The 23,719-nt window shown below is 37.6% G+C and overlaps 4 protein-coding genes and 1 pseudogene across 4 annotated transcripts; 2 read left to right on the top strand and 3 right to left on the bottom strand.

The window, feature by feature from the left end:
- The first annotated feature begins 1,321 nt into the window (after nt 1-1,321).
- On the top strand, nt 1,322-4,366 carry LOC149101143 (melanocyte-stimulating hormone receptor-like). The gene is made up of 2 exons (XM_089276474.1): nt 1,322-1,748; nt 2,367-4,366. The coding sequence occupies exon 2, from the start codon at nt 2,514-2,516 to the stop codon at nt 3,435-3,437; it is 924 nt and encodes a 307-aa protein (XP_089132600.1). The 5' UTR covers nt 1,322-1,748; nt 2,367-2,513; the 3' UTR covers nt 3,438-4,366.
- Nucleotides 4,367-5,592: 1,226 nt separating this feature from the next.
- LOC110051503 (adenosine receptor A3-like) lies at nt 5,593-9,830 on the bottom strand. Its single transcript, XM_089276451.1, has 3 exons — nt 9,368-9,830; nt 9,165-9,253; nt 5,593-7,215 (listed from the first exon to the last, which is right to left on the bottom strand). Exon 3 carries the CDS (start codon nt 7,105-7,107, stop codon nt 6,184-6,186), a length of 924 nt encoding a protein of 307 aa, XP_089132577.1. The 5' UTR covers nt 7,108-7,215; nt 9,165-9,253; nt 9,368-9,830; the 3' UTR covers nt 5,593-6,183.
- Nucleotides 9,831-11,745: 1,915 nt separating this feature from the next.
- Nucleotides 11,746-12,957, bottom strand: LOC149101144 (adenosine receptor A3-like; annotated as a pseudogene).
- Nucleotides 12,958-16,089: 3,132 nt separating this feature from the next.
- LOC149101145 (adenosine receptor A3-like) lies at nt 16,090-17,193 on the bottom strand. Its single transcript, XM_089276579.1, has one exon. The coding sequence runs from the start codon at nt 17,005-17,007 to the stop codon at nt 16,090-16,092; it is 918 nt and encodes a 305-aa protein (XP_089132705.1). The 5' UTR covers nt 17,008-17,193.
- Nucleotides 17,194-19,655: 2,462 nt separating this feature from the next.
- LOC149101146 (melanocyte-stimulating hormone receptor-like) lies at nt 19,656-21,936 on the top strand. The gene has a single exon (XM_089276379.1). It carries the CDS (start codon nt 20,631-20,633, stop codon nt 21,735-21,737), a length of 1,107 nt encoding a protein of 368 aa, XP_089132505.1. The 5' UTR covers nt 19,656-20,630; the 3' UTR covers nt 21,738-21,936.
- Nucleotides 21,937-23,719: the final 1,783 nt, after the last annotated feature.

Genomic DNA, 23,719 nt, shown 5'->3' on the forward strand with positions numbered 1-23,719 from the left:
ATGAGCCATACCCCATTGTTGTTGCACTGAATAAACTTTAAGCTATATCTCCTGCGTTCTTATTTTCAAGTAACTTTTCAGTCAAATCAACCGATATTTCATTTGGTTTAAAGATACTTGTTCGACATATCTTCTTTGCACAATCGGGAAGAAGAAAAATTGCTCTATAGGATAACATAAGGACAGTCAGCTCTGTTACAAAGAAACATAACTACAAACAGACGATCAAGAAGTTTTAATTAAATTTGTTAAAAATATTTTGGTAAGTATTTTGGTCAATAGTATTCTTTGCAGAAACTTATTCAGATGCAAATCAGGTTCAATTGAATCTCTCAGCTTGGTGTATTTTCATCATGGTGAAACCGGAAAATAAACAAGATTCCTTTTTCACAGTAACAAAGTACCTGCTGATGGCGGAAATGAGCTTTGATACTTGTTTTCAACTAATGCTTCGTAACTAAACAGAGCGTGGTCGAGAAAATACAACAAAATAAATTGGTTATTGAGTAAATACTTTTGGAAATACATGGATTTGGGCAACCCACTCACTAGGTTTGGGTGAAAAGCCTTAGAAAGATCGCAGCTCAAGTCCAGATTCGGGTACATTCTGAAAAAAAATCGAGTAATAATAAAAGCAATCTTCGTTGCCTGTCATCACCAACTATAATGTTTTTCTTTTCTTTTCTTTTTTCTGGTTCATTTTCGGGAAAATAAGATGTGCAGAAGTAAAAGGTATCTAACATCCTCGTTCAGATTTGGAAAAGCCTGGAAACGACTCAGAGTGTAGAAAATGATTGGGACCTTTTCCGCAAAAACGTTTTACAAAGAAATTGTTAAAAATCAATTGAAAAAAAAGAAACAAAAAAAAAAAAGCCAGATCATTACAACACAATACTAAACACTACTTTACAATATTACAGTCAGTTACGACACCATATAATCAGTACTTACTACAGTACGGCTTCTCTCAGTACAATATGTAAATTACTGACAATTAAACGTTAAATTGTTTACACAGCTAATACAACACCGTTTCTAAGTGTCTTAATCCAAGTTGCTTTCTTTTTGAGTTGCAAACAAAAGGCAACACTACTTACATTGCAGCACCTACATGCAGTACGGTTTGCTAATTACTAAATAATTTACATAGTATAACAAAACAAAAACAAAAAGTGTCAAAACTGCATGTTAATGGTAAGATACTTTATTGAATCATCACTGGAAGTCGAAGGCTTTTTCATTTCCACCCAAATTGACGTTGTCGAAAACTTAATTGACAAGATTCAAACGTAAAACAAATAACAGCTGGTGTTGCCGGAGAAGACCAAAAGCGAAATTTAGGACTGGAGGAAAAGGAAAATGTTAACTAAGTTTTTTTTTTTTTTTTTTTTTTTTAACGAACATGTGCAATAACGGTAAACTGGGGAAAACAACACACAATTTTGTAAGGTGGTAGGTCGTAACTGGCATCAAAGTAAAACGTCATCTGTAAAATTTTATTTTAAGTTTTTTTTTTTTTTTCATTAATTGTTTTATTTATCTATGTCGTGACATGGCACTTTTACTTATTTGGCAGAATTTCCGGCAGCTGACAAAATGTATTTACCTTCCTTAGTTGTGATCGCTATCATTCTCGGGCTGCGATTCACCTTTTTCCCAAATTTAAACTAGATGTGCAGGATCCGATAGCAAAATTTCAGGTCAAGTTAAAATCAGTGTCAATTTGACTTGGTCAGCAACTGAAAGAGGTTAGTACTTTGAAGAGTTATCTTTAATGTGGTTTGCATTTCCCTCTCCCTTATTTCATTATTGCCGGTTAAAATTGAAAAACAGGAGACATTGCGAAGGACGAGAAGTTCAAAAATTGTGTAAGATCGTACATTCTCTGTTACTGTTCGTGAAAGCTCAGAAGTCGATTATTAATGTTCCCCACAAACAGAACGAACGACACAGTGAAAGGTGTATTCCTTTTGCAAATTTATAACGAAAAGAGTACGTGATATGAAAACTACTTGTCGGCACTGCTGTGGCTCTTCAAGAGGGTAACGTCCTGATTATGTATTCACAATATAGAGAGTCGCTTTCTTGGCCCTCGTAACTGTATTACTTCAGGACTGCCCAAAATGATCAGGGAAGCCAACTAACATAAAATCGGTGTTTCACTGATTTCACTCTGCTTCAGCGAGGAGATAACAGTTAAAATGTGTTACAATGATTGAAATCAGCGAAAAATACGAGAAGGAACCGTAATTTCAGCATTAAAGCTTTCGATTCCATGCTCGAGCCGCTCAAACAAATATAAACTGTGAGCTGTGTTTTTGGAAACCAGTGTCGATGTTTTATTTCTACTTTTCTATCTTTCTCAGACAACTGGAACAGGGTTCACCGGCCTATACGATAAGGCATTAGCTGAAAACGTCATCGTAACAGGAAAATCCACAGAGGAGAAATTTAACAACGCAAAAAGAACATTTACTCTCACAGAACAATCACTATATTACGACGTGGACACGATGAATGTTACTGAAGATTTAAATCACACGACAAATCAAGAATTTTATTGCACCACAGGTCTTAATAAACTTTATCTGAAGATCATCATTTCAGTATTAAATGTTTCCCTTTCCATCACTGCATTTCTGGGAAACGTTTTGATCATCGTTGCTCTTCAGAAGGTGTCGTCCCTTCATCCGCCATCAAAACTTCTCTTTTCTTGTCTTGCTAGCACTGATCTCTGTGTGGGTCTTATCACACAGCCTCTCTATGTTTTCTCTATTATGTCTCCAGAACACTCTCAACGCTGTCTCTACCTTGGTATCCTTTTGAACAGTATGGGTGTAATTTTTTGTGGAGTATCTTTGCTTACACTTACTGCTATAAGTGTTGACAGACTTCTCGCGTTGTTGTTGGGGCTAAGATATAGGCAAGTGGTAACTGTAAAAAAAGTATGGGTCTTTATTGTTGTCTCTTGGCTTTTTTCAATGGGCAATGCGGTTCTATCTTTGTATAGCTTTCTTATCGCTGCACGCACTGCCTGCATACTGCTGATATTTTACGCAGCAACCTCAATGTTTTGTTACACGAAAATCTATCTTACGCTTCGTCATCACCAAGCTACAGTCCAAGACCACGTTCACCAAAGGGAACCAAATGGACAAGGAGTTCCACTGAATATATCGCGATACAGAAAGACTGTGTCCAATGCACTGCGGGTTCTGATAACGTTAGTGGCTTGTTATTTTCCATGTGGTATACTCGTACCTATATTTTCAATCATCACAACACCAATGTTATCGCTTGACATCGCTTGGTCAATATCACTGACTCTACTTTTTCTTAACTCGACCTTGAATCCATTTCTCTATTACTGGAAGATGAGGGAAATGAAACAAGCAGTGATGGACACGATCAGACAGTTGTGTTGTTCTTGGAATTAATCGACTCATTAATTAACCACGGGCCAACACAGAAAACACGGTTTGGATAAGGTATCAATGATAGCTGAGGGTAGGCTAAAATTGTAATTGTCAGCTGAAAAATTGCAGAAAAATTGCAGAAAATTGAACTAATAAGTGAGATCCCATCACCCTCTTCCAGCAATTAAAACAAATTATTGTATTTAATGCGGAGTTTTTCATAACTATCCGGTCATAAGTAAGAACACATCAGCCATGTTTAAGTGAGCCGTAAATAGCGCATAGAATGTTAATGACGCGTCAATTATGACGACACAAAACTCCAATGAGACCTCACGCAAATAGTTTTTCAAAAAGAGTCAAAACAGTGCAAAAATCAGAAAATAATGAGGATGGAAGTATTTGTAATAAACCAAACATGATTTTTAAATCTGAACCTTTGAAAGCAGGTTTTTCATGGAAACGCCAATTCACGTTCCTATAGAATATACGCACCAAGATATCCCCTGATAGGATTCAGCGGGAGTTACAAATTTTGAGTGGTATAGCTTAATTTAAATGCTGGTTGAGTAACAAAAGATTAAAATCAACGCAGACACTTAATATTAGCTTTAGCCTTACGCGGCCAAATGTTGCATGATGATGTATGGTAGGAGTTGTATGGTATAATATATATGGTATATGGTAGAATTGTACAAAATAGATTTTATTTGAGAATTGATGGAGGAATTTGGGAGAAGAGTGGGAAAGGAGTACGGAAGTATCCCAGCTGGAGAGTAATTCTGTTTTAAGAATATCAATTAAGAACATTGAATAATTCAGGTGGTAAATAGTTACAGCCAAGGCTTGCTTTAGTACTGATGATATTAATTAAAGCGCGGAAATGATATATTTACACAGAACAGTTTAAACTGTCTTAAAAATGCAAAATAAATAAATAAATAAATAGATAAAGGTTCAGTAGTTATTCATGAATTTGCACTGAACTTGTTTATTTTTTGTCGCTGATTGACAGTACAGTCGAACCCCATTTAAGCGCTAGCGGCCACCTATGAAATGGCTACCCCTATTAGGCGGCCAGTAATCAAAGTCCCGGTGGAGGCTTTTATATTTTTTTTACCTCTATAAAGCGGCCAGCCCCTTTTTAGCAGCCACTATAAATTTCTTCGAGGGTGGCCGTTGGACAGAGGTTGAACTACCTTTCCAATAAATAAATAAATAAATAAATAAATAAATGAATAAATAGATAAATAAATAAAACGATAAATACAAATAAACGAGTAAATGCTTGTTATTCTAGTGAGAATTTCGTATGTTCTGCACTTACTTTGTCGACAGACTTCTAGGATGTTGGCTTTTTTGCGTTCTACCCACTGATTTGTCTCCAAAAGTATTGACTTAACAGCAATCAAACTTAAATGGCATCTAAAGCATCCAAACGTGGCTACTTTAGTGATAAGTAGGTGTAATTCTTGAAGTCACATTTTATACTTCATATTTTTACGACGTGAGATTTCAAAATGACCCCCACCTTGAATTTCAAACATCATTCAAATATGTCAAAACGGCTCCAATTGTTTTCAAAACTGTAAAGAATTTGAAACGTGATTTTTGTAACATCCAAAATGAATCAAGAACAGATATCTAACCTCAAGAAAACCGCCAAAGTTAAGTAAAACACTCTTTGAGAACTTGGTTGCCATAGAAATGGCACGTCAGGCGACCGAACGTTTGACATACATGTACAAAAATGTTCCCTGATAAATTTAGGAAAATTGAAAAAATTCAACCATTATGTCTTGAATGCTCTTTAAATTTAAAAAGTTTGAAATATGCGTGTGGGCACTTTGTCCTTTGTCTTCCCCCAAAGGCCAAAGAGGGTCAGCCCCCGTACGTACATGCAAACTCATCCCATCCGGACACTCCAGGGGGGGGGGGGGGGGGGGTTTGGACACCAGCATTTTCAAGTTTAGTTACCCTACTTTGAAACGTCTTTACCCTTCATATGGATAGCCCGTTTCTGTCCCCTACATGATGGTGTTAGTGTCATGGCATACCTGTGAAAAAAACGCTGCTGAGGGCCAGCGACGTAATCCAATATGGCGGGAATTTTTAGATTTTTCACTTTTTTCCTTCGTAATTTGCGTATTTTGGCCGAAAATGTTCACTCAGAAAACACACTTTTCAATGTTTTAATACATCATTAGGTTGCTTTGAACATATGGTCCAGAATATGGTTCTGACAGCTTCCAATATTACATTATCATAAACATTAACTTTCTCGTAGCTCATATAAACCTATAGACCACACTTCATTTGTCCTTGAAAATCCTCTTTATGTGTGAGCAGATTTTGTCCATTTTCTCACCAAATTTGTCTCTAAGCGAATAAACGAACAGCTACTCAAATGGGCAAGCGCCCAGAGAAAATCCTGTTGACAAAGTTTTCAAGAATCCGGGGTTGGAGTGGGGGCCGGCATCTACTTACACAACTTACTATACAAACATTGCAATTGCTTACAATTCATTAATATCTTTTTTTAGTTACTTGCAAATAATGTCTTATCACACTTGAAGTTAAGTAACTTTACTTTGCTATATTATCTTGGCTAAAGTTTGACACATATTGCTAATTAACTGATAGCTGTATTTAGAGCATTTTTGGTATCAATTTTAAAAAATGCTTTTTTCGTAAGTAGTGTTTGCTTGGCTGATAAATGACTCGATCTTGATAGCAATGAGCCATACCGTCTAGGATTTCGAGGGAGTTATCCCGGAAAACAGTTCAACTTCTTGATGGTGTCCTTCACTCCTCGCCTCACGTCTTTTATTTTCCAACAGTACAGGAATGGATTCAACGTGGAGTTCAACAAAAGAAGGGTAATCGTTACAGCATGAGCTTGGTGAAGAGCTGCCGATTGTAACCCAAGCACACCACGTAAACCTGTGACAACAGCAAATGGTAGATAACAAACAAGTAAAGTCATTTGTACCCACAAAGCACTGGAAACGGTCTGTCTGTATCGTGCTATATTCAATGGAATTCGTGCTTCATTTGGTTGTCCTTGGGACGTATTAGTCTTAACTTGAGCTTGGTGAAAGTAAAGGGTAAGATAAATCTTCATGTAGCAAAATACCGAGATTACAAGACATGATAGCATTATTATGGCGGTAATCGTTTCAGCTATGCGACGCTTGTAGAGCATTGTTATTGAAAAGCCAGTGCTAAAAAGCCAAAAAAAGACCACAAGGACCCATACTCGCCTCAAAGTTACCACTTGCCTGTATCTTAGCCTCAACATCAGGGCGAGAAGTCTGTCTACACTTATTGCCGTTATTGTTAACAAAGATACCCCGGAGAAAATGAAACCTATCGTATTTGTAAGTATGGTAGAATAGTAGCACAGTTTGGAAAGTTCTGGAGCGAAAATAAAAATTACAAACAGAGGCTGTGAGATTAGGCCTACGCAGAAATCGGTGCTTGCAAGGCAACCAAATAGAAGTTTTGATGGCGGATGAAGGGAAGAGACCTTTCGAAGAGCAACAAAAATCAGAACATTCCCCATTAAAGCAATGATGGAAAGGAGAACATTTAATGCAGAAATAATTGTTCGATGTGGCTCTTTAAGGCTCGCCAAGCAACAGAACTTTTGAATTGTCTTGCAGTTTTCAACTTCAGTGGAGTTCATCATGTTTTGTCGCGATAATGTTTCCTTTTCTTTCTGTTATCGAAATGTCCTAATCTTCAGGGTCTTTCATGAGGACTGCTACTTTAGATGACACAATTTTATCTGCCTTTCCTGCAAAAGAGAAAGTATATAGTTAAGTGCAGAAAGTAGCTCTCCTAGACAACAAACATTTAGCAGTCTTTATATGGTGAACGGCCCAGCTGGGCGTTTGCATCTCACTTCTTACGTAATAGAACATAAACTCAGACACACATATATAGATATATTTATGTTACGACTCGAAAGAAGACACACTGCTAATGGCTGTAATTCTCAGCTCATTGGGTGATGGTGGCGAGCTCAGTTTGATGAATGGAGACATCAACTCTGGTGGGATTAATTTACCACGATTGTGGCTTTTATTCTTACGTAACGTAAACACTTATCGTGTCACGTCATGAAGTGAAGACAACAATAACCACCATTCATCAAAGGTGGGGAGTCAGACGATAAAAAGGTAACAGTTTTACTATGAGCAACAAACTATTCTTCAATTAGAACAATGTCTTAACATTTCTATAATTCTGTTGTGGTTTCTGTCATCGGCTAAAATCGCCATTTTTATCTGAGATTTAATTACAACTCCTTTTGCACGTCGTTCAAAGACAGATCAGTGAATTTTGGAAAAGACGTTTGGAAAAAAGGTTACAAGACAGAGGATCGCTTGGATAAAATGTGGTAAGAAACCCGGGCCGAAGAAAACGAGTAAAGACCAAGGAACATTCTATGAAAGCAACAAGAAGGAACTCACCACTAGCGACTAAAACACATTGTTCGACTAGCCATAGAAAAAAAGTTACATAGTAAATGGTTTGAACCCAGGAGTATCAGTGGTTCGTATAGTGTGATCGTCCGGGTGAGGGTAGTTCTGAAAAGAACTCTTATTGGGGACTCCAACAACAATTCTTTTCAGAACTGCCTTCTCCCGTGGACGATCACACTATACGAACCATAAAAGAGGTTATAAGTATAATACTCTAGTAAAAGCTTACCCCAGTAACTTTATAGCATTTCAACATTTTGTATCGGATCGGCGGTTGATCGATTTTAGATGGTATTTTCGCAGTCGTTTCTTCCACGTTTTTTTCGCTTTCGCTGAATAGAGTTTTTTCCTCCTATTCAGTCTTCCCGTGCCAGAAGCCTAGCTTGCTGTTGTATCTCAATTTTCGTTCATCGCAAATCAATATGGATGTAAAATAATATTTTCCCGCAAATTGCAATGGCTTATTTTTATTGTAACTATCTTGTTCTAAGCTTGATGGAGTTTCATTGGCCGACAGCATGACAGCGTTGACAGTTTTTTGATAATGTGTGATAAGCTTGCAAAACCTTGGGAGACAACAACTCGGGCTTTAGTTTTGAATTAATAAAACAGGGTACATAGATTTGGGTGCTTTTTACGAAAATTGGCCAAAATGTCCCTCGCTTATCAATGCGCCGAAGTGTGTTGTTTTTGATATTTCAAATACTTCATTTCTTAGGCAATCTTATGTCACCAAGATCGGCCAAAGAATATTATATCCGTCTAATTCAAGATATATTTTCTCATTAACCAAAAGCAATATCGGAAAAGCGTCACGCACTTTTTTTAGTCCTTCATCTGCCGATTGCGAAGGTGGAGCTTGTTTTTTATCTACGTGCCAACACGAATCCAGGCAACCGAGTTCAGCAACCACGGTCAGTTTTGCGTTTGAAGGCTTGCGCCCACTTATCAATAACTGAAATCTTCAAAATAGTTATTTCCTCTGATTGTTCATTTGATTGGCTTTACGGTGATATGTATTTTTGTATAGTTTTGTTAAAAGTGATACGAGTAGAAACGATTTTCCAAAAGACCCCTCCTGAAGGTCTACGGTTACCTTACGATTAAGATGCAAAACTTTATCTTCCCAAACTTCGTGTTTGCTAACAGTATTTTGCTGCTCCGAGACGTTTTTAGCGACTCTACGTCGTGCAGCATTATCATACAAGTAGATGGAATCTTAAATACATTAGTCTTCATACATTATTGTTGTAGTTACCTTGTTTTCTTGATCCAGTTAACAGAGCTCTTCAACTGAACTTGCGGGCTGCTCAGGAATAATTTTCAAATTAAGAAGAATACAGCAAACTAAACAGAATTGAAACATGTACATGTAAGTTTTTTGCCGACAAATTCAGGCTGTAGCAGGCAATGACAGTCCATAATGTAACACATTTCTATTTTGTTTTTTCAACTGCCTACCTGAGCGATGCCGGATACAAAATAAAGTTATCTGATCTTCTGGAGGCCTCTTTCGGCAAAATGCAGTCTTCTCAACTTTGATGAATATGAACATTTCACAAATGCTGCTTATGATTAAACTTCAGTACCTGAAAGGGTTTAAATTTAAGTTGATCCCTGTCGCTTGGAGTGAGATTAATTGTCATAATTTGATGTTCCATTTCCGTGGGCAAAAAAGAATTGAACAAATATGTTGACCAATGGCGTCTATTTTGATTACTGAAAAAGATGTCGCCAATGTCAAGTTCCTGAGTTTCTGATAAAAAAAAAAAAAAAAAACTCTAAGTAGAGAGCATATAAACTTTCACTAACAGGAAATCAAACTCCCGGCCCTTGGTGATGCTGATTACTTTAGGTTGAGACCTTTTCGTTGACATTTCCGTGGATCTATCTCATGCGGCTTTAGACCAATGACATCAAATGTCAGCTTGATGATTCCATTTCCGTAAAGAAGCATCAACGCGTCCTTTGCAACGAACTTTGAGCTAATAGATATATCACCTGCGTTATCATTTACATGCAATTATTCAGTCCAATTAAACATACATGTGCCGGGCAAAGATATTTGCAAAACATAGTTTCTTTGCAAACTCGAGGAGAGAGGAAAATTGCTCTACGGGATGACATAAAGACAGTCATCTCTATCACCGCCAAACAAACATGAAGCCACCGGTAGTCTAGCTGTTTTAATCAAATTTCTTAAAGTTGTTTTCCAAAGCATTCATTTGAAGCTCTACTTAAAATTCAAATCCAGATTCTGTTTCATCTCTCAATTCATTTTACTGTATTTATTTTTTATCATAATGAGACTGGTACACAGATAATAACCCTATGTCACAGCAATGAAGCACCTGCTGGCGAGGAAAATGAGAGTCCATATAACTTGTATTGATACTTTCCAACCAACCAGAAGGCAGTGAGGAAACTACAGCTTCTCGCAGCTATCTGCTTACAGTGCTCTGCGAGAACCTATAGTTAAGAAAACCGGGCATCGAATACAGTTATTCAACATGTTACAGATTTTATTTCAATCTTTTTAACGGCTAAGCACACCCTCTGAAAGTCTGGAAAAAGAGAACAACCTCGTGAGGTATACCCAAATTTTCGAACATTTTACTTCCTGGAAATTTCCTCTTCATTTGATTTTCGTCCCTGAATTTTTTTCGGAATTTTCGGTTAAATGGCTCGCTTTTCTGAAATTCAATAATTTCCGTATTTGCTGGAACTTTTCCCTGGAAATTTCCGTAGCATTTGGCCCCGTTTCGAAAATTTCGGAACTTTTAATTTCACCGAATGGAAAGGGCTCATAGTCAATGTTTCATTTCTCGGCTATCAGTAAATTTTACAAAAACGCGTCATTTCGCATCTGACAATTAAAATTCTCAATTATTCTTTACACCCCATACAGACTGTATTTTGTTGTATTGTCGTATAACGAAGGTTGGTTAACACTGTTCTAGTTGTCTTCATTGAGAAATAGGAAAAGAAAAACACTATTGCGGAAATAGCCATCCAAAGGAATCGACCGATTAACACGGTTTAATAGAATAGAATGAGCATCGACTTGTAAATAATACTTTCTCTGCAAGAATCAAAAGCTGATACCACTTGCTTCTCGCATTTTCCAAGAATGAAAAGCTCACTGATGTTAATTGGGTCTACTATTTTTCTCTTTTTGCTCTCACTGTAACATAAATTAATTATTTCAATTCGTTCCCTTTCGCTGATGGCAGAAGAAAATCCACCAGTCACTGTTTCTATGTAAGTTGACTTCTCTGAGCGTTTGGGGTAGTCATGTCGTAGCACTGGTACTACTTTATCGAACTTCGTGAGCGCCAAAAAATCGTTGTTGCTGAAAGGACTACATTTAGAGGACGTTACTCTCTTGAACAGAACAGTAATGGCAGATAATTATTTGGTATTTCTAAAATAAATCGCAAATAGTGTATATAAGTTTAGTTGTGTTCGTCTTTTTGTTAGCCAGGGAGAAAAATAGACTTCAGGGTTGTTACGGATATTGACAACTGAGTGAAACAAACAATGGACGATCTTATCCTGCTTCCATATTAACAGAATCGCTAGGAAAAAGTGAATGATAGTAGTAAATACGGAGGATTGCAAATATTCATGTAATTAACAAACACCATGCCGAGTCTCACCAACTGAAAGAAATTAGTGGAAAATATTTTTTGTTACAGCTTTACGTCTATATCTAGCCCCATCTATCTTTCCTCAGAGTATAGCCTTTAGCCTCTTTTGTAGTCAGGACAAGTAACATTTTCGACTTCACCCGAGAACTTTGTTTTTTCTTAACAGATGAATGAGTTGATGTCAAAAAGTGCCAGGGTTTCGCATGCATGATAGAGTTAAGAGGAAAAGCAAATCAATTGCCTGATCGTGTTCTTTACTGCTTTCTTCATTTCGTTCACCTTCCAACAGTACAGGAATGGATTCAGGGTCGAGTTAAACATAATAAGAGTTAATGTGGCATGTAGTGTAAAAGGGAGAGGTCTGTCAATAACTAATGAAGCTGCCACTGCACCAAAGGGAAGATAACAAGCCACTAATGATATCTGCACCCATATCGCACTGGACACTGTTCTTCTGTATCGTGTTATATTCAGGGGAATTTCTCCTCCGTTCGGTTGTACTTGGTGAACATGCTGTTGTACTTGAGCTTGGTGGTGGCGAAGTGTGCAATAGATTTTCATGTAACAGCAAGCTGAGACTATTATACACAGGATCACCTCTACAGACAAGATGCTAAGGCCATAAAGACGAATGTAATGCAATATTACGGCATTTGCAATGTTGAAAAGCCAAATTGTAACCGCAAAAACCCATACTCTCCTCAAGGTTATTACTTGTCTGTATCTTAACCCCAACAATACGGCAAGTAGTCTGTCCATACTTATTGCAGTCAGTGTCATCAAAGAAACTCCACAAAAAATTGTACATGTGGAATTAAAAAGAATAGTAGCAATGCTTGGAGCATCTTGAGGACAAGAGATAGTTAACGTAAAGAGGCTGCGCAACGAGACCCACACAGAGATCGGTGCGTGCAAGGCAACCTCGCAGCAGTTTTGATGGCGGATGAAGGAATGACGTCTTTGGAAGAACAGCGATGATCAGAGCATTTCCAAGGAACGCGGTGATGGAAAGAAGAATGTTAATCCATGAAACAGTGATATTTGTCTTTCGTTCGGTAAGAGTCAACGAGAAATTAAACTCTTCAATTCTAGTTTGGTTTCTGATGTCAGTTAAATTCAACATTTTGTTCTTAGTAATAAATGTTATACGTACTTTCTTCTTGTTAGTTAAACCCAAAGTGTTGCGCAATTGAAAACCACTTTGGCTTGAACGAAATCATTTTTCAATGTGTAGTTACCTTTAAAATAGTCCAAACTGTAGCGTAAACTATTCTTTCCAGGCGTGAGTTGAATCTCCCGGTTGAGGAATGACCTCCTGTGTCATTAATGAAAAAAAAAAAGAATCGAGTTTAAACTTAGCAATATCTTATTGAACACCTTCAAACTGTGAGGAAATCTTGAATTTGAATGCCCAAACTACCGTGCGTCTTTTATACAGACCAAGTTCGTTCTTTTAATTTAAAATGATCTAAGAGATTCCCTCCTGTTTTTCCAACCAGGTTTAGGCTTCTATGTTACGTTTTTATTTTCCGGTAAAAAACAAAAGGGATCTCCTTTTTTGGAAATTTGGGAAGGAGAAAATGGAAGGGACAGTCGGCTCCATCACAACGTACTGAGGACAGTCGGTTCTATAAGCGCTTTAATAGTATTTAGATGGAAATTCAGGTTCAATTTCACCCATCAACTTGGTCCACTTTATCATGGTGAAACCGGCATACAAACAACAATCCTTTTTAACAGCAGTAAAACACCTGCAGGTGTTAAAAATGAGACTTGATACTTAAATTAGATATATATTTTTTAAACCAAACAGAATGGACTCGGAAAACCAGAGCGAAATAAATTGTTTTTACCGCTTGCCTTATGCATATATAATTACTTTGTGTGTTTTGTTAGACCCAATAGTTCAGGCGGAAACCCGGCTTTGAATTCCGTTATTCAAGTAAATGTAACAAGCCACCAATGTTACCAGAATATGCCGTGCACTGGCACCGTTTTTCTGTATCACGAGAAATTCAGTAGAACGCCTTGTCCATTTGCTCACTGATGCCGAAGAGGAAGATATATAGATCACTTTTCGTGCAACAGAAAGCTGAGCTAGTGCTGTACAAGATGATAGCACCAAGTACGCTAAATGCCTGCAGCGATACGAAAGCTAAGAAGAAGGATAAAGAAGGATAAAGTTGCATTGCCCGTGGAAAATAACCAAAACAAAAAACAACAACCATATAGACCTATGCTCTTTGTGTTTATCTTAGCCCCAACAACAAGGCGGGAAGTCTGTCTACACTTATAGCAGTAAATTAGGCCCATGGTATTTGAAAAGATACCAGTGTAGAAACAGCGCTGAGAGGGCTCTGGACACACAATAACGAAAACACAGAGAAGCGATGTGGTAAGACCCAGACAGGGATCGGTGTTGGGAAGACAAGAAAAAAGATGTTTTCATGGTGGATGAAAGGACGATACATGTACCTTCTGAAAGACAGCAAAGATAAAAGTTTCCCTCAAATGCAGCGATGGAAAGGAGACGTTAAATGCTAAAACAAACATCTTTAGATGAGGTTCGTAATACCTGTCGAGCTGTAAAACTTTTCATTTCAGCGGCTGATCTAGGGGAGGGGCACGGGTCTTCCCTTATTTTGGGCAAAAAAAGGAAGAAATCTCCTCCTTAGCTCAAGGTTTGGATCCGCCACTGGGTTTCTCGTAACTGAAAAGCCCCCTTGGGGAGTTGCAAATAAAGTATGTATGTATGTATGTATGTATGTATGTATGTATGTATGTATGTATGTATGTATGTATGTATGTATGTATGTATGTATGTATGTATGTATGTATCTTTAAATCGTCATTGAAATTCATCATTTCAATCGTGATAATACAGTGATTCTTCAACTATAATAGACGTTCCTTTTGTGTTTTCAAATTTCCCTGCAGGAGGTTTTCCAGAACCTTAGTGTTAGAGGGCTCTTTAAGCGCTCTTCTATTGCCTCTTTTTCGGTAGGTTATTGCACGTGTTACTAATAATGAGATTCTTTTTGGATTGAGAACTGCAATCTTTATGAAGTTTTGAAATTTGAAATCATCGCCTTCTCCATCCTCAATCAATAAAATCTCCATTTTCGTCTTTAAAACCTGTTCTTATGTAACTTGGGCAAGAATTAATGCTTTTTTAACTGATGTTCACACCTTTCTATCGGGTAGGTCAAGTCTCAAGATGACACGAATCAAAAGTACGGTTAAGTGCAGTCCATAGTGATCATTATGGTTTTAAATGCACTACTAATATTCACTTGTCTCACTCGAGCTTTAAGAAATTGTCTTCTCCAGTTAATCCCAGATCAGTTCTGGTTGATAACATCTGGCGTGTATCGATAAGGTATAAGCACTAAATCACCGAGACATCGCTTATTACATATTGTTTCCACTCATTCATTGATTGTAGCGTCAGAGTTGAATTTAGGAACCCGAAGACAGGGATACATCTCAAGGGAGGCCAAGACGTTGTATTTGTCAGTAATGCAGCGTTTAAGCCATATCAAACAGAATTAGCTAAACCAAACAGAATTTTATAAAGACGCCTCCGTCATTTAAAACCAATATGGTTGAAGCAAAATTGTCTTTCTTGTATTTACCTTTAAAATAGTCGAAAATATTAAGTGTGAACTAAGATTGTTCCCAGTGTTCACCTGGTCCAGCAGTGATTGAAAACCTTGTGATTTCTCTAGAGCCATAGACGTAAGAAATCGTTTTGAAGCTTGAAAAATCTGATTGACACATTTGCTTTGCAAATTCGGGAAGAAGAAAGTGGATTACATGAGGGCGGTAGGCTCTATCACAATCACACAAAATAGCCACTGGTAGTCTAGTTGTTTTAATTAAATTTCTTAAATTTTTTCCTAAGTGTTTCACTAGCATCCATATCAAATTCTTATTTAGATGCAAGTTCAGATTCAATTTCATCTCTCTACCCTGTGTACTTTTATCTTGGTGAAACCGGTACACAAATAGTAATCCTATTTAACAGTAAAAATGCACCTGCTGATGGCGGAAATGAGCCTTGATATTAGCAATAATAATAATTTTTTTCTAACCAAACAGTACGCAGTCAGAAAACTACAGCGAGATAAATTGGTTGTGGTCTGCAGGTCCCGTTAGTCAAGAAAACGGACATTAAACACAGTTGTTCAACTTCTCACAGATTTAGACTGCACTTTTTTTAACGGCTAAGCACATTTTCTAAAGGTCTGGATAGGGTTGATGGGATCTCAGTTATCAATTCAATTGTCGGTGATTTTTCTGCTACCATGCAGATAATATTTTACCCCATTTCTCGGCTATCAGTAAAATTGCAAAAACGCGTAATTTCGCATCTGACAATTACAATTTTCATGGTTATCCGATGAAGCCCTATCCGGAACTCAGTATCTGGTGTTGGCTGATAAAATAAATAAATAAATAAATAAATAATAAATAAATAAATAAATAAATAAAGGATCGAATGAATTAAAATTGTAGCATTGGCTACGACGATTAATTACAAAAACAACACACTTGTGTGACCGTGTCCTTCACTGCTTGTTTCATTTCCCTTATCTTCCAACAATAGAGGAGTGGATTTAGGACCGAGTTCAACATAATAAGAGTTAGTGGGGGATGCCACCTGAGGTTGGGGAGAGGGCCATAGAATGATATTACGGCTGCTACTACAGCAAATGGGAGATAACAAGCCAGTAATGTAATCTGCACCCACAATGCCGTTGATACTGTCTTTCTGTATCTTACTATATTCAGTGCATTTTGTCCCCCTTTCTGCTGTCCTTGATGAACATTGTGCGGTAGGTGAGCTTGGTTTTGGCGAAGTACACGATAAATCGTCGTGTAGCAGCAGGCCGAGACCATTATACCCAGGATCACCTCTATAGCAGAGGTGCTATAAGCTATACGAAGATTGTAAATTGTTATCACGGCATCCTTTGTGCCGTAAAGCCAAACGGTGACCACAATGACCCATACCCTTTTCAAAGTTACCACCTGTCTGTACTGAAGCCCCATCGTCAGGGCGAGAAGTCGGTCCACACTTATTGCAGTCAGTATCATGAAAGGTACTGTACAAAAGATTGCAGAGGTCGAACTAAAAAGGACCCCTGAATAATAACAGTGTTTGGAGTATTCAGAGGACAATAGGAGGATAATATAAAGAGGCTGCGCAACGAGGCCCACACAAAGATCGGTGCTAGCAAGACAACCCAGCAGCAGTTTTGATGGCGGATGAAGGGACGACACCTTTGGAAGAACAGCGATGATCAGAAAATTCCCCAGAAACGCGGTGATGCAAAGAGGAATATTAATTGCTAAAGTAATTATCTTTGGCTTTGGTTCGGTAAGGGTCGACAAGCAATAAAACCTTTCAGTTGCAGGTTGGTTTCTAATTTCAGTGACGTTCTGCATTTGTGTTCCTTGAAAATAATTGTCACTACTGTCCTCTTTCTAGTTGAACAGGAGCCTCTCTTGTACCTTTGGTACTTTCCGGGAAAGCCCTCTGTTCGAATATTCCTTGGCCTCACTAGATACTTCCAAGACTTTGCAATTGCCTCGACCTCTTCGTCTCATGACAACGTTTAGATCGATGTTTTTTCCCCTGAAAAAAGAAAAGTACAATTAACTGCGACAAATGGCAATTTTTCTCAAGACTTAACGAGTAAAAACTCTGACTAACACGGATTTGCAAACTTAAAAGCCGAAGAAAAACTTCATTTGTATAGCACGCTAATCGGCTTGAATCAAACACATCCTTCAATTCCTTCCAGCTCGCTTTGATCTCCCAGTGCAGGTGAGTTCCTGCAACTAGTATGGTCCGTGGATGGGAGAGAAAATACTGGAAAGACCGTTTCTACAACGTCATTTACAAACGTACGATGTGAAAAAAAAAAAGAGTTTCTTTGGAGCGCAGCGCTACCATTTAGCGAGGGATCCTTTGTGTTGGCGCAACATGTACTTTTAGAGGATATTGCTGCCAAGATTTAGCACTTCCTAAAGTGACATAGCAATTAATACAAACTTCACAGCCAACGTGGGAGGGAAGGTAATCTTGCTGTTTTACAAGGATACCAGTTTCGTAGCTTGGTTTAAAATGATTACATCTTTAATGCCTGTTATTTTCAGCCGGCATTGAAGTTTTGCTAAAATTAGTTAGGTGTGTAGGTCCGATGGTTAAATGTTCATTGTCAGATTTTAAGCCCTTTTATTCTTCATCCTTGCACGACTTTCCAACATGCGTATCCTTCGCGTTTCCAACTTCCATCAATTTCGACATGTTCGTCTTTAACAGGTGTTCCTACTTTGGTCAGATATCTTGATTAACTTGATCAGATGTTTCCATCCTTCTATTGTTTCTTCGGGCAGTGAGGTCACATGCTTGTTATGATGATCACGAATCGACAGTACAGACAACAATGTCAGTGCACAAAGCGTGATGGTTATTTCGACGTTTACTGAAGGAACGGGAAATTGCTTTAGTGTGTGTATCCGTTTGAAATGGTCCCGTAAATGTTAAGCTAGCGTGGACTAATATTGTCCCCAGTGTTGTATTCTTCCGGTCCAGCAGTCATTAAAACCCTTGTGATACCTTCTGTGTCGTTAATGTAAGTTATGGATTTTATTTTGGCAATAGCTAATTTAAAGACTTCAGACAGTGAGGAAATCTTGAATCTGAATGCGTTAACTACTGTGCAAATTTTATTTAGTTTACGTTCGTTGATATTAGATTGCTATAAGCCATATCCCATTGCTGTTGAAATAAAGTTTAAGCTATATCTCCCGCGTTCTTATTTTCATGTAACTTTTCAGTCAAATCAAACGATATTTCATTTGCTTTAAAGATACTTGTACGACATATCTTCTTTGCACAATCGGGAAGAAGAAAAATTGTTCTATAGGATAACATAAGGACAGTCAGCTCAGTTACAAACAAACATAACTAAAAACTGACGATCTAGAAGTTTTAATTAAATTTGTTAAAAATATTTTGCGAAGTATTTTGGTCAACAGTATTCTTTGCAGAAACTTATTCAGATGCAAATCAGGTTCAATTTAATATCTCAACTTGGTGTATTTTCATCATGGTGAAACCGGAAAACAAACAAGATTCCTTTTTCACAGTAACAAAGTACCTGCTGATGGCGGAAATGAGCTTTGATACTTGCTTTCAACTAATGCTTTGTAACTAAACAGAGCGTAGTCGAGAAAATAAAACAAAATAAATTGGTTATTGAGTAAATACATGGATTTGGGCAACCCACTCACTAGGCTTGGGTGAAAAAAAATAAATCCTAAGCCTTAGAAAGGTCGCAGCTCAAGTCCAAATTCGGGTGCATCCTGAAAAAATAGAGTAATAAGAAAAGCAATCTTCGTTGCCTGTCATCACCAACTATAATGTTTTTCTTTTTCTTTTTCTTTTTGTTCATTTTCGGGAAAATAAGATGTGCAGAAGTAAAAGGCATCTCGGATGAGAATCTCTACTAACATCCTCTTTTAGATTTGGAAAAGCTTGGAAACGACTTAGAGTGTACAAAATGATTGGGACTTTTTCCGCAAAAACGTTTTACAAAGAAATTGTTAAAAATCAATTGAAAAAAAAAGAAAATAAAAGCCGGATTATTACAGCACAATACTAAACACTACTTTACAATATTGCAGTCAGTTACGACACCATATAATCAGTACTTACTACAGTACGGCTTCTCTCAATACAATATGTAAATTACTGACAATTAAACGTTAAATTGTTTACACAGCTAATACAACACAGTTTCTAAGTGTCTTACTCCAAGTTGCTTTCTTTTTCAGTTGCAAACAAAAGGCAACACTACTTACATTGCAGCAGCTACCTGCAGTACGGTTTGCTAATTACTGAATAATTTACATAGTTTAACAAAACAAAAACAAAAAGTGTCACAACTGCATGTTAATGGTAAGATACTTTATTGAATCATCACTGGAAGTCGAAGGCTTTTTCACTTCCACCCAAATTGACATTGTCGAAAACTGAATTGACAAGATTCAAACGTAAAACAAATAACAGCTGGTGTTGCCGGAGAAGACCAAAAGCGAAATTTAGGACTGGAGGAAAAGGAAAATGTTAACTAAGTTTTTTTTTTTTTTTTTTTTTTTTTTTTAACGAACATGTGCAATAACGGTAAACTGGGGAAAACAACACAATTTTGTAAGGTTGTAGGTCGTAACTAGCATGAAAATGAAACGTCATCTCTAAATTTTTTTTTTCATTAATTGTTTTATCTATGTCGTGACATGGCACTTTTACTTATTTGGCAGAATTTCCGGTAGCTGACAAAATGTATTTACCTTCCTTAGTTGTGATCGCTATCATTCTCGGGCTGCGATTCACCTTTTTCCCAAATTTAAACTAGATGTGCAGGATCCGACAGCAAAATTTCAGGTCAAGTTAAAATCAGTGTCAATTTGACTTGAATGTGGTTTGTATGTCCCTCTCCCTTATTTCATTATTGTTAAACTTGAAAAACGGGAGATATTGCGAAGGACGAGAAGTTCAAAAATTGGGTAAGATCGTATATTCTCTGTTACTATTCGTGAAAGCTCATAAGTCGCTTATTAATGTTCCCCACAAACAGAACGAACGACACAGTGAAAGGTGCATTCTATTTGCAATTTATAAGTACGTGAAATTTATAAGTACGAGCAATTTAAAAGTACGTGAAATGAAAACTGCTTGTCGGCACTGTTGTGGCTCTTCAAGCGGGTAACGTCCTGATAATGTAGTCACAATATAGAGAGTCTTTTTCTTTTTGGCCCTCGTAACTGTATTACTTCAGGACAGCCCAAAATGGTCCGGGTAGCCAACTAACATAACATCGGTGTTTCGCGGATTTCACTCTGCTTAAGCGAGGAGATAACAGTCAAAATGTGTTAGAATGATTGAAATCAGCGAAAAATACGAGAAGCAACCGTAATTTCGGCATTAAAGCTTTCAATTCCATGCTCTCGCCGCTCAAACAAATATAAACTGTGAGCTGTTTTTTTGCAAACCAGTGTCGATGTTTGATTTCTACTTTTCTATCTTTCTCAGACAACTGGAACAGGGCTCACTGACCTACACGATAAGGTATTGGAATAGCGGTGGAAACGTCATCGTAACAGGAAAATCCAGAGAGGAGAAATTTAGCACAAAAAGAACATTTACTCTCACAGAGCAATCACTATATTACGACGCGGAGACGATGAATGTAACTGAAGATTTAAACCACACGACAAATCAAGAATTTTATTGCACCACAGGTCTTGATAAACTTTATCTCAAGATCATTATATCAGTATTAAATGTTCCCCTTTCCATCACTGCATTTCTGGGAAACGTTTTGATTATCGGTGCTCTTCACAAGGTGTCGTCCCTTCATCCGCCATCAAAACGTCTCTTTTCTTGTCTTGCTAGCACTGATCTCTGTGTGGGTCTTATCGCTCAGCCTCTCTATGTTTTCTTTGTTATGTCTCCAGAACACTCTCAACGCTGTTTCTACGTGGGTATCCTTTTAAACACTATAGGTGTAATTTTTTGTGGAGTATCTTTGCTTACACTTACTGCTATAAGCGTTGACAGACTTCTCGCGTTGTTGCTGGGGCTAGGATATAGGCAAGTGGTAACTTTGAAAAAAGTATGGATCTTTATTGTTGTCTCTTGGCTATTTTCAACGGGCAATGCGGTTGTATCTTTGTATAGCTTTCTTATCGCTGCACGCATCGCCTGCATACTGCTGATATTTTGCGCAGCAACCTCAATGTTCTGTTACACGAAAATCTACCTTACGCTTCGTCATCACCAAGCTACAGTCCAAGACCACGTTCACCAAAGGGAACCAAATGGACAAGGAGTTTCACTGAATATATCGCGATACAGAAAGACTGTGTCCAATGCACTCAGGGTTCTCATAACATTAGTGGCTTGTTATTTTCCATGTGGGTTACTCGTACCTTTATTTTCAATCACTGGAATACCTAAGCTATCGCTTGATATCGCTTGGTCAATATCATTGAGTCTACTTTTTCTTAACTCGACCTTGAATCCATTTCTCTATTGCTGGAAGATAAGGGAAATGAAACAAGCAGTGATGGACACGATCAGACAGTTGCGTTGTTCCTGGAATTAATCGACTCATTAACTAACCGCCAGCCAACACAGAAATGAAACAGGGTTTGGATGGGGTATCAATGATAGCTGAGAGTAGGTGAAAACTGTAATTGTAAGCTGAAAAATTGCAGAAAAATGTAATTGATAAGTGAGATCCCATCACCCTCATCCATACCTTCAGAAAACGTGCTAAGTAATTAAAAGAAAAATTAATTGTATTCAATGCGGAGTTTTCACAACAATCCGGTCTGGCGGAGCACCATAAGTGAGAATACAGCTATTTTTAAGTAATGGTGCACAGACTATTAAGCAGGCGTCAATTATAACGATAGAAAATTAATGAAACCTCAAGCAAACGGTTTTCCAAAAAGAGTCAAAACAGTACGAAAATTAGAAAAGAACGAGGATGGAAGTAATAGCAATAAACTAATCATAAATTTCAAATCTGAACCATTGAAAGCAGGATTTTTTACGTTCCTATAGAATTGACGCACCAAGATTTTTCCTGATAGAATGCAGTGAGAGTGACAAGTTTTGACCGGTATAGCTTAATTTAAATGCTGTTTGATTAACAAAAGATTAAAATTACCGCAGACAATTAACATTACCTTTAACCCTACGCGGTCAAATTTTGTTTGATGATATATAATAGGAGATATATGGTATGATATATACGATTCAGTACATGGTAGAATTGTACAAAATACCTTTTATTTGATAGTCGAAGGAGGGGTTTGGGGAGAAGGGTGGAAAAAGAGTACGGATGTATCCCAGCTAGGGAGTAATTCTGTTTTAAGAATATTAGGAACATTGAATAATTCAGGTGGAGATAACAACACCATGAAATAGTTGCACCCAAGACTTGCTTTAGTACTGCTAATATTAATTACACACTTAAGAATATATTTACACAAAACAGTTTACACTGTCTTGAAAATGCCAAAAATTTTTAAAGGTTTAATAGTTATTCATGAATTTGCACTGAACTTTTTTTTTCTTTGTCGCTGATTGATGATACAGTCGGACCCCATTTAAGGGCTAGCGGCCCCCTATGAAATGGCTACCCCTTTTAGGCGGCCAGTAATCAAAGTCCCGATGGAGGCTTTTATATTGTTTTTATCTCTCTGAGCGGCCAGCCCCCTTTAAGGGGCCACTATCCATTTCTCCGAGGGTGGCCGTTGAACAGAGGCTGAACTGCCTTTCCAATAAATAAATAGATAAATAAATAAAACGATAAATACAAATAAACAACTAAATGCTTGTTATTCTGGTGAGAATTTCGTATGGTCTGCACTTACTTTGTTCACAGACTTTTAGGATGCTGGCTTTTTCGCGCTCTACCCACTGATTTGTCTCCAAAAGTATTGACTCAACAGCAATCAAACTTAAATGGCATCAAACATCTAAACGTGGCTACTTTAGTGATAATTACGTGTCAATCTTGAAGTCACATTTTATACTTTATATTTTTACGATGAGAGATTTCAAAATGACCCCCATCTTGGATTTCAGACATTATTTAAATAAGTCAGTACGGCTCCAATTGTTTTCAAAACTGTAAAGAATTTGAAAAGTAATCTTTGTAACATCCAAAATGAATCAAGAACAGATATCTAACCTCAAGAAAACCGCCAAAGTTAAGTAAAACACTCTTTGAGAACTTGGTTGCCATAAAAATGGCACGTTAGGCGACCAAACGTTTGACATACATGTACAAAAATGTTCCCTGATAAAATTCCACCATTATGTCTTAAATGCTCTTTAAGTCTAAAATGTTTGAAATAAGCGCGCGGGGACTTTGTCCTTTCTCTTCCCCCAAAGGCCAAAGAGGGTCAGCCCCCGTACGTGCATGCAAACTTATATCCCATCCGGATAGTCCAGAGGGGGAGGGGAGGGGGGGGGGCGGACGTTGGACCCTAGCATTTTCAAGTCTAGTTACCCTACTTTGAAACGTTTTTACCCTTCATATGGAGAACCTGTTTCTGTCCCCTACATGATGGT

The sequence above is a fragment of the Orbicella faveolata genome, unplaced genomic scaffold (genome assembly GCF_042242905.1).
Source record: "Orbicella faveolata isolate gen_17 unplaced genomic scaffold, um_ofav_v1 contig_4, whole genome shotgun sequence".
Taxonomy (NCBI): Eukaryota; Metazoa; Cnidaria; class Anthozoa; order Scleractinia; family Merulinidae; genus Orbicella; species Orbicella faveolata.